Source organism: Pimephales promelas, chromosome 1 (genome assembly GCF_988280905.1).
Source record: "Pimephales promelas chromosome 1, fPimPro1.hap1.1, whole genome shotgun sequence".
Classification (NCBI taxonomy): domain Eukaryota; kingdom Metazoa; phylum Chordata; class Actinopteri; order Cypriniformes; family Leuciscidae; genus Pimephales; species Pimephales promelas.
In genome coordinates, this window is record NC_142769.1 from 20180645 (window position 1) to 20191060 (window position 10416).

A 10416-nucleotide genomic window follows, 5' to 3' on the forward strand; every position below is an offset into this window, starting at 1 on the left:
TTCGCAGCGGGATCTGGCGGAGGAGAGTGAGAATGCTGAGGCATTTTCTCGCTCGCCATCGGCTGGTCCCGCAGCCTCTGAGAGTGGTGTGGGAGCCCGCGCTGCGGTTTCTCCTACCCGCGATCAGGTCCCGGTGCTTGAGCTGTCTACTTCTGAGGAAGGGGACGTGCTCAGCATCGATGCGGACGACCGTGATCTCAGCACGCCATCACGCGGCCTGGGTTATGAGGAGCTGGTGGAGGTTGTGACACGCGCTGTGGCCAGACTAAACATCAGCTGGCCACAACATGAGCAGGAAACGCAAGTCACCAGTAAAATGGACGAGCGTTACCTGCAGCGCAGGTCACAGCCTCACCGCCGGGGTCTGCCGTTTTTCCCTGATCTCCATAAAGAGATCTCGAGAACGTGGGAAAGACCGCATTCGTCCCGTATTTCGAGTCCCAATGTAATAGATTACAGCAATGTTATGGGGGCTCGAGATATGGGATATGGGAAGATGCCGAAGGTGGAGGAGGCTTTAGCGAGCTATCTCTCTCCCGAATCGGCGTCTTCCCTAAAGACCCCGGTGTTGCCTAGTAAGCCCTGCAGAGAGACATCTGCATTGGTGGGCAGGGCTTACATGGCGGCGGGTCGGGCTGGTTCGTGTCTGCACTCAATGGCGATTTTGCAGGCATACCAGGCCGACCTCCTGAAAGATTTGGATGAGGGGGAGGGGCCTACTCCTGAAGATGTCGCGGAGTTGAGGAAGGCCGCAGATTTGTCTCTCCGGGCCACTAGGGAAGCGGCCAGCGCTATTGGCCGCTCTATGGCGGCCATGGTGGCCACGGAGAGGCATCTGTGGCTGAACTTATCCGGTATTAAAGAAAAGGATAGGTCCTTCCTGCTGGATGCGCCGCTTTCGGCTTCTGGCCTGTTCGGCGACGCCGTTAATTCGGTTGTCGACGGGTTTCAGGAGTCGAGAAAACAATCTGCGGCGTTCCAGCAGTACCTCCCCCGGAAAGCGAAGGCCAAATCTAGTAGGGGGGGGCAAAGCAATCAGCCCCAGCCATCAGCCAGCTCCTCCCACAGGGCAGAGCAGAAGGAGAGCGTTTCCTCTAGAGCCCCCCCTCCGGGGTCTTGGCAACAGAGGAAACGCTCCCAAAAACCGAAGTCCTCCAGCCAGAGGGGCGACCTGAGGGACGTCATTCAGGCTAAGAGGACTTCGGAAAAGAGGTCCTAGCCAAGGCAGGACTTCAGAGGGCTGCCCCCTCCGCAGTGAGACAACCGAGGTTGTTCTCACAACGGGGCCCTCTAGGAAAAGATGCAGGTCCGCCGTTAACAGCGCTTCGGGCCGCATCAATTTCCAGCGAAAAGACACCAGAGGCCAGCCTCGAGAGGCTGGTACCCTTAGCAGATTTTGTAGAGGGATGGTATCATCTTCCCAACATATCTCCATGGGTCCTGCAGATAATACGAGTTGGGTACAGACTGCAGTTCGCGCACCGCCCCCCCAAGTTCTCTGGGGTGGTGCTCACTGCGGTGGTCCCAGAGCAGGCTCAGGTGTTGGAACAAGAAGTACAGACTCTGCTGTCGAAAGGAGCCATAGAACGTGTTCTTCCGGTAGACAGGGAGTCCGGGTTTTACAGCCGGTACTTTATAGTTCCAAAGAAGGATGGGGGGTTAAGGCCAATTTTGGATCTCAGGGTGTTGAACCGGTCTCTGAGAAGGTTCAAATTCAGAATGTTGACCATTCCAACAATCGTGAGTCAAATCAGATCCGAGGACTGGTTTGTCACGATAGATCTGAAAGACGCCTATTTTCACATCTCCATCCTTCCTTGTCACAGGAGGTACCTGAGGTTCGCTTTCGGGGGCGAAGCATACCAATATCGGGTTCTTCCGTTCGGCCTAGCACTCTCTCCCCGCACATTTACCAAGTGTATGGACGTGGCCCTTGCTCCACTGAGACTTCAGGGGATTCGCGTATTGAATTATCTCGACGACTGGCTTATTTTGGCCCAGTCTCGGGAGATGGCAGTTCGGCATCGAGATGTCGTTCTTGGCCATATTCAAAAATTGGGGTTAAGACTCAATTTGAAGAAGAGTGTGCTAGAACCGTCCCAGGGCACGACCTTTTTGGGAGTCGTGTGGAACTCGATTACAATGCAGGCACGTATGTCTCCCGCACGTATCGAGTCAATTCTGGCGATGGTGTCCAGGGTGAGGCTAGGTCAGGCCGTCACTGTGAAACACTTTCAAAGGATGCTGGGCCTCATGGCAGCGGCATCCAACATTATTCCTCTGGGCCTCCTTCACATGAGGCCCCTCCAGTGGTGGTTGAAGACCAAGGGGTTCTCACCCAAAGGAAATCCGTTCCGTATGATCAGAGTAACGCGCAAGTGCCTTCAGTCTCTGCAAATATGGAAGAAGCCTTGGTTCCTATCCCAAGGGCCAGTGTTGGGGGTGTCATGTCGCCGGGAAACCGTTTCGACAGACGCCTCCCTTACGGGCTGGGGCGCGGTCATGGACGGCCGCTTTACCAGGGGTCTGTGGCAGGACCATCATCGCACTTGGCATATAAATTGCCTGGAGATGATGGCGGTATTCAAGGCTTTGAGGAGCTTCCTCCCAGACATCGAGGGTCGCCACGTCCTTATACGGACAGACAATACGTCAGTGGTGGCCTATCTGAACCGACAGGGGGGACTCAGATCGCGCCCTCTGTGCAAACTGGCGCATCAGATTATCCTTTGGTCCCAGGGAAAGATATTGTCAATAAGGGCAATGTATATCCCAGGGGTTCAGAATCGGGGAGCAGACATCCTGTCGAGGCAGGGGCTGAGGCCCGGGGAATGGAGACTTCATCCGGATGTGGTGAAGTCGATATGGGAGAGGTTCGGACCGATGGAAGTGGATCTGTTTGCGTCTCGAGAGACGTCCCACTGTCCACTTTGGTTCTCCCTCTCACATCCAGCCCCACTGGGGTTGGATGCCATGGTACAGGCTTGGCCGAGGCTTCGCCTGTATGCTTTCCCCCCGATCGCTCTGCTCCCAGGGGTCCTGGAGAGGGTCCGTCAAGAGGGCATCAGTCTACTTCTGGTTGCCCCGAGATGGCCGACACGAGTATGGTTCTCGGATATAATATCACTCCTCATAGCTCCGCCATGGCCGATTCCTCTGAGGAGGGATCTATTGTCTCAGGCGGAGGGCACAATCTTCCACCCTCGCCCAGAGTTGTGGAAGCTGTGGGTCTGGCCTCTGAGGGGGTTCAGTACCTAAATGCTGGCTTATCAGCTGAGGTGGTTGAAACCATACTTAGCTCTAGGGCCCCATCTACCAGGAGATTATATGGCCTCAAGTGGAAGGTGTTTCACACTTGGTGTGGAGAACGAAGGTTGGATCCAGTAAACTGCCCAGTGGCTTCAGTTCTGGAATTCCTTCAGGATCGTTTCTCTGCGGGTCTCTCCCCGTCCACTCTTAAGGTGTACGTGGCTGCCGTTTCGGCTTTCCACGCGCCAGTAGATGGTGGACCTCTGGGGAGGCACCAGTTGGTCATTAGGTTTCTCCGTGGTGCTTGGAGGATGAGGCCGGCGATCAGGTCCAGGGTGCCTGCCTGGGATCTGGCAATAGTTCTGGAAGGGTTGTCCCTCGCTCCCTTCGAACCTTTAGAGTCGGCTTCGCCTAAGGACTTAACGTTGAAAATGGTCTTTCTCTTAGCGATTACCTCTCTTAAGAGGGTGGGAGATCTCCAGGCCCTGGCGGTAACGCCAGCTTGCTTGGAGTTTGCCCCTGGCAAAGTAAAGGCCTTTTTGCACCCGAGTCCGGGCTACGTGCCTAAAGTTCCTTCGAGTACGGCTCGCTCTGTAGTCCTTCAGGCATTCCATCCTCCACCTCATGTGTCGGCGGGAGAAGAGAGGCTTCACTTGCTCTGCCCCGTCAGAGCTTTGAGTGTATACTTGGAAAAGTCTGCTTCTTGGAGAAGATCTGACCAGTTGTTAGTATGCTTTGGGTCACCTAAGAGGGGGCTCCCGGCGACCAAACAAACTATAAGTAACTGGATTGTCCAGGCTATTACTGAGGCTTACAAGGTGCGTGGGGTTCCTTCACCTTTGGCCTTAAGGGCTCACTCGACTAGAGGCATGGCTTCCTCTAGGGCCCTTCTGTCGGGAGTACCTCTGCAGGAGATTTGTGAGGCAGCCGGCTGGGCTACCCCGCATACTTTCATCAGGTTTTACAGTCTCAGCCTTCCCAGTACGCCCGGTGCACACGTACTCGGCCCTTGCTGAGTGCCTAATCAGTTTCACTCTGGGGCGGGTCTGTTCGGTGCGTGGCCTAGTGGGTACTCGTTCCCCAAAGAGTCGATTTTATCGACGCAGTGTTGAGTTCCCTCGATAGGGAACGTCTCGGGTTATGACTATAACCCTTGTTCCCTGAGAAGGGAACGAGACACTGCGTCGTGTTGCCACGCCCCCTTTTCAGACCCTTGAGCGTCTTGCTTCATCGCGAGGCTAGTGTGTGTTGTGACAGCGTCACTTTTATACTTCCGGGTATGCCGTCACATGTTACGTCACGACGCAACACCAATCAGGATTGGATTAGTTTCATTCATACTTCAGAGGCGCACGCTTAGGGAGCGTCCCCAAAGAGTCGATTTTATCGACGCAGTGTCTCGTTCCCTTCTCAGGGAACAAGGGTTATAGTCATAACCCGAGACGTTATCCTTGCTAGGCGCCACAAAAGAAAAAAACAGTCTTCAGTTCTGCCATCTGAGGAAGTCATCACACTGTCAAGGCATGAGGTAACATGAGGGTTCATTTATGGGTTCATATATTATGTCTAAATCACTAAGCCAATGTGTCTAGCAAAACACAATGGATATGACCATTTTAATTAAAATGGAAATAATCAATGCCCCCATGGGGTGAGTTATGGGCTATTACTGTTTTGTTTTTGTTTTGTTTTTTTGTTTTTATGTCTTTTAAGTCCCCCCCACGATTGTTGATTGACAGCAGCGTTTCAACACATCCCGCACTGAGTGAGCTGTCCATAGTTCGCCATTGTTGATAAGTTGAAGCAGAATGGCGTCTAAGCGATTGTGGTATTCTGTTCTTGGGTGTAAAAATGAACACAGTCATTTTGATGTCCCTAAATCTGAACCACTGAAGACAAAGTGGCTGAGATTTGTTTTTGAAGGGAATATCCCCAAGAGCAACGTCAATGCTTTCATGTTTGGCCGATTAGCGAATCATTTCTCACCAGACTGCTTTATAAACGAGGATCAGCATAAAGCTGTTTTTGCTAAGAAGCTGCTCCTGAAAAAAAGAATTGGTACCAACTATTCATGTTCCTGCGGCACCTCCGAACATACAGGAGTCCGTGATGGGAGTGGTGTGAAGACTGACCAAGGGGGAGCCGGCAGGACGAGGGAACCCGATGGAGCTGCAAGTCTGAGGGTTGTTACTAATATATTTGTTTGTATTACCTTTTTAGGGACTATGGATATAAATTAGGAATGATGCTACAATCTGGTATAGGGCAATCATCCCTATTAAATAAATAAAAATAAAATAAATTCATATCAAACAGTGTGCTTTCAAATTTCACTGAATTATCGATTTTAATTTTATCTGTACACCGGGATTATCATTTTGAATGCAATTTGTATGTATATGTGTGTGTGTGTGGATGATACAGCATTTTCTTCCTTTCAAATAACCTTCATAGGCTTCCCAGGACTCCTGGCCAAGCCGTCTGTGATTCTTGATTAAAAGAATTCCTCTTTCTTCTTCTGCAACAATGGGACAGCCGTCCCGTGTGGAGTTTTCGGAAAGTCTTGGCGGTTGAAGCATTCAGATGGTACGTCTGGGCATTTAGCACTACACATGGTGAGAGCCGGTGGGAGCACGTAGAAGGAGAGAGAGAAAGATGGAGAAGAACGAGGTGTGTGGTTGGAGAGAAGGATGGTAAAGAGGGGAGGGGTGAGAACAAGCAAAGGACAGAATATGTGCATTTTCTTTATGTATTTAATGCATGTTTAGTTAGCATTTGAGCAAATGTATATTGATATCCATGGGCTTCTGTGTTCTGTGTGTAATTACTGCCTCCATTTGTTGAGGCAGAACAATGTTTGTGACGCTTGTGTGTATGTGTGTGTGAAGAAGGAGCAGATTGTCTGGCCGCTAAAGAGGCATGTGGGCCCACAGAGTGCGCCCCAGGTCAACCATAGCCAGAAGCAGATGAGCAGGTAGTCAGTTGTAGCTGCCAGTAACCAGTAACCGCCATTCACCAATGTGGCACGCCAAGCAGAGAGATGTGACAGCACAGGCCGCTTGCTGAGTGCCAAGCTGTCCAGTAAATCCGCACATGGGCCTGACCAGTTTCAGCGGGACAGCACCACCCCAACAGAGCGAAACCGGATAGACGGAGAACGTCCTTCAACGGGATGCTTGGGTGTCCTGCACAGGCTTTCATACATCTGTTATGAATGCAAATCTGCAATGTCCCTTAAATTATGCCAAACTATTGTTCGCTTGTTCACCGCTTCTCTTCTTCTGTCATTACACCATATGCTGTATTTCTTTAATAATTCTCTTTCATTTACTTCTTGACTTCTTCAGGTTTGATCTCAGAATATTAATTAATTTAGCCAAATAACTTGCATTCACAAACAATTTGACATTTGACAAGGTTTACATCAGGATCATGTACAGTAAGTACTACAAATTACATTTACACTGAACACAATTATAAATGCAACACTTTTGTTGTTGCTCCCATTTTTCATGAGCTGAAAGATCTTAAACCAAGCTGACGGCTTGAAAATAGTCCTCGTCAGCTTTGTTTCACCCAATTCGACATGTTGAATCGGTGCCGGGCCGTCGGGGAAAGAGAGAACTCTGATTCAGCTTAGTAAAAGAGTCACGAAAAGCAAAACAGCAAGCAAAGAAGTCAAAATGGTAAAGATAGAAGGCTGATCTTATGTTACGCGTCATCTTACCTGAGTGTTCCTTGGCGAATATTTCAATATCAACATGAGCAGAGTGGAATAAAGTAAGCTTTTAGCAGAATTGATATTCGGTAAGCACGCGCTGCTTTGTTTACAGTATGTGTATCTGCAGCCGGCAGCGTCAGTTTTCCTTTTTGAATGACGAATATAGATTAATATATCTGCAGAAGTAGACAGTTGGCTCATTACACGCAGGCACAGAACACATTATAGCTGACAGTCGCCTGTAGTTCTCTCGGTGTGTTCAAGTGAAGCTTTTTACCCCGATGAGAGCGGACGAGAGGCGACAACACAGACGGCTTTCATCAGCGGTAGTTCGTCGGCGTCGGCTTGGTGTGTTCTGGGCTTAAGACTTTTTTCTATGTACACAAAATGCCTATTTATTTCAAATTTTGTTTACAAATCTGTCTAAATCTGTGTTAGTGAGCACTTCTCCTTTGCCGAGATAATCCATCTACTTCACTGGATAATGTTAACACATCCAGTGAGATACCGTGATGAGATCCTGAGGCCCATTGTTGTGCCATTCATCCACAGCCATCACCTCATTTTGCAGCATGATAATACACGGCCCCACGTTGCAGTGACCTGTACAAAATTCCTGGAAGCTGATAACATCCCAGTTCTTGCATGGCCAGCATACTCAACAGAGATATCACCCATTGAGCATGTTTGGCTCACAGATAGCCTAACAACTTAGCATATTGCCTAGCTGAGCTCTGAGGATGGAGACCTCAGCATAACAACTCTAAAGCGAGAGGCGGCCTAGTGACATCCTACGCTCAGGACAGCTTACCAAGGAGCCTAGTGACTCTGCAATATGTCCAGACAGAAATTGTTTTCCATAAAGTCTGTCTCATTCAGCCAAACCATATCTAATCTACCAGAAGTGCAGGCATAACTTTCCAACTCATAATTGTTATTAAAATAACAACTACTACACTGTTACTGTCTCTAAATCATCATATTTAGATAGAACAAAAGTATTATTTGAACCAAGTAGAAAAATTTGTCTTCGACTCGTCCTGCCTACAACCCCACGCTCATTCCCACCTCACTGTAATGGCGGCCGTGAGACCCAAACTGCTGAGTGCACGCACTCAACTCTCATCCCTCAGGATAGAGTCAAGCCCAGGTAGAACCAATTACTGTGACCACATCGCAAAAGTGTGCATTAAACCCTCTTCAGAGTCTAGTTCAAATGTCAGATTCTACTTTCACTCTGAAAGAATCATACGATAACAGCACAAATGCATCGCTATGAGTGGCTTGAACTCCCTCGAGAGATGAATGTGCGCATGCAAACTACTATCTCTCAGGAGAGAAGAGAAAGAAACAGCTTCTTTCCTGTCTTACCATGTAGACAGATTCGTGAATGCATCATACCTAGGACATCCAGCTTCTTCGGAGAGTAACAGGTATTCCACCCAAATGAACGTCTCACGAACTGAGCTATTTCATTAAAGGGGTCATGAACTGGCTTTTTAAATTTTATTATATTGTTGTCTGAGGTCAACTTATGACGTTCACTTGGTTTTTGCATTCAAAAACATCAAAATGAATAAGGAATAGGCTATTTTGTACCCAAGTTGTGAGCCTACCTGAAAAACGCTCGGTTTTTATGGGCGTCTCGCACTGAAGACTTGGAAGTAAACGCCCACTGTGACAGTTTTGCATATTATAATGAGCTTCAACTCACCTCGTCGATACACTTGGGGGAAATTGTTTTGAAAACTGAAAACTATTGTAAAATGGCAACCGGAATGATTCGACCCAAAGTCCGTGTGTTGCACAATTCCTGCCAGTTCCAATATAGACGGCACAGCACCGTTATTTAATCTTAATCGGTCTGCAAATCCAGTCTTGTTTACTAAACAATCCTCAGTGAAATGAAGACGACGACGAAGATCGTATGGTATACATATATTTTTGTTTTTAATTTATTGAGTACCCAAATTTATAAAGATACGTGTGTGTGTGTGTGTGATGCGTGTATGTTTGTATCTGCATTTTAGTTATGCTTCCTTTCCAGAAGTTGGGGTGACCCAGATTTGTGTATGTGTGGAGGAGCCCTTCTCTCTGCTCTGTGGTGGTCTCTTCCATGTGCAGTGTTCCACATTTGGGGTTGAAGAGTGAGTACACGTGTGGTGTTTTTTTTTTTTTTCAGAAAATAGGTTGGCAATAAGTGTGTGTGTGTGTGTGTATTATTTATTTATTTATTTATTTTCATATTTAGATATTCGTACATGTTGTTTATAGTCTGGGTTTCCCCATACTGCCTTACCACAGCGTGATTTTATTCACGCTGAAAGGCAGTCTGGATACCATGATTGGATGCCAGATTTTCGCCTCATTTAGGGAACCAATCACAGAACGGGGAGGGAGCAGCAAGATGATGACGACATCTATGCCACACACCGCAGTTTGTTTACATCTATGGATTCAACATGGCAGCAGATGTGAAGCTACCTTTTGATGCAGCCTTAGATATTGTTTTAAGTAGTTTAGAATGCAAGTTTATTTAGAAAAAAGAGCCGCTTTTGGCGTTAAACTTCGCAAGACCCCAGTCGTTATTGTTGTCTCACCATTAATCTCCCTAATGGAGGACCAGGTACAGGAGGCGGTCAACTTTGGAATATCTGCCTCTCAGCTGTGTCCCGAGAAAGAAAATGCGATAAAGAATTGTCGATACCAACTTTTGTTTGGCAGTCCAGAGGCCTGGATGAGCGCAAACTTCAGAACGTCGTTCTGAAGAACAAATTAAGTCGGATAAAGAACGTGCGAAGTTCCGAATTTACATCGGTAGCAAAGCTTTTGAACGATGGCGAGAACTCCGGCGGCAGAAGGGCTTCCAGTCCGACATTCAGGTTGCTCTGTTTTTGCTGGACAGGTGGGTAACGTTAAATTGTTTTTTTTCTTCTAAATTGACGCTTTATGTTGGCCAAACCCACACAAGGATATAATTAGGTAGAACTATGCACGTTCACAATTATTTCAGGAAGCACGGAAGGGAGGGGGAGGAGATGAGATGCGGAGGAGGGAGGGTCTAGCTAGCCTCCGATTTGTTTGAAAATATTCCGAACGTCAACAACACCCAGGATCGCTCAGAGAACCTTTAATACTTGTGTACAGGAGCATTTGATAGACATTCTTAGCACCCAAAAAATGGCGCCGGGCATTCGTAAACCACGCCTCAAATACAGGAAATTGTGCATGTGGTTCCCAGACCAAGTCTCAAAAAGAATTTGGTCTGGCACTAGCGGTCTGGCCGTTTGTTTAATGGTTTCCAATAAAATTGTTTGTATTCCACCTCTGTTTCGAGTCCTGACTCATAATCGAACCTGTGTGCTTTATTGATTCTTATGAAGTTTTTTTTTTCCCTGGTAAATTTGCCTCCGAGGTGGCGTAGTTGGGTATCTTAGAGGTGAAGA

General features: G+C 48.0%; 1 protein-coding gene and 1 long non-coding RNA gene across 2 annotated transcripts; both read left to right on the forward strand.

Annotated features, from left to right (window-relative positions):
- Window positions 1-1230: 1230 nt before the first annotated feature.
- On the forward strand, window positions 1231-3889 carry LOC148998410 (uncharacterized; the record flags this gene model as incomplete). The annotated part of the gene is made up of 1 exon (XM_089129700.1): window positions 1231-3889. A coding segment is annotated over one exon (2028 nt), but the record flags the coding sequence as incomplete, so codon positions are not given.
- An 804-nt stretch (window positions 3890-4693) lies between these two features.
- LOC148998411 (uncharacterized) lies at window positions 4694-5905 on the forward strand. Its single transcript, XR_016155156.1, has 3 exons — window positions 4694-4777; window positions 5350-5432; window positions 5704-5905. It is a non-coding gene; the product is annotated as an uncharacterized LOC148998411 (long non-coding RNA).
- The last annotated feature ends 4511 nt before the right edge of the window (window positions 5906-10416 follow it).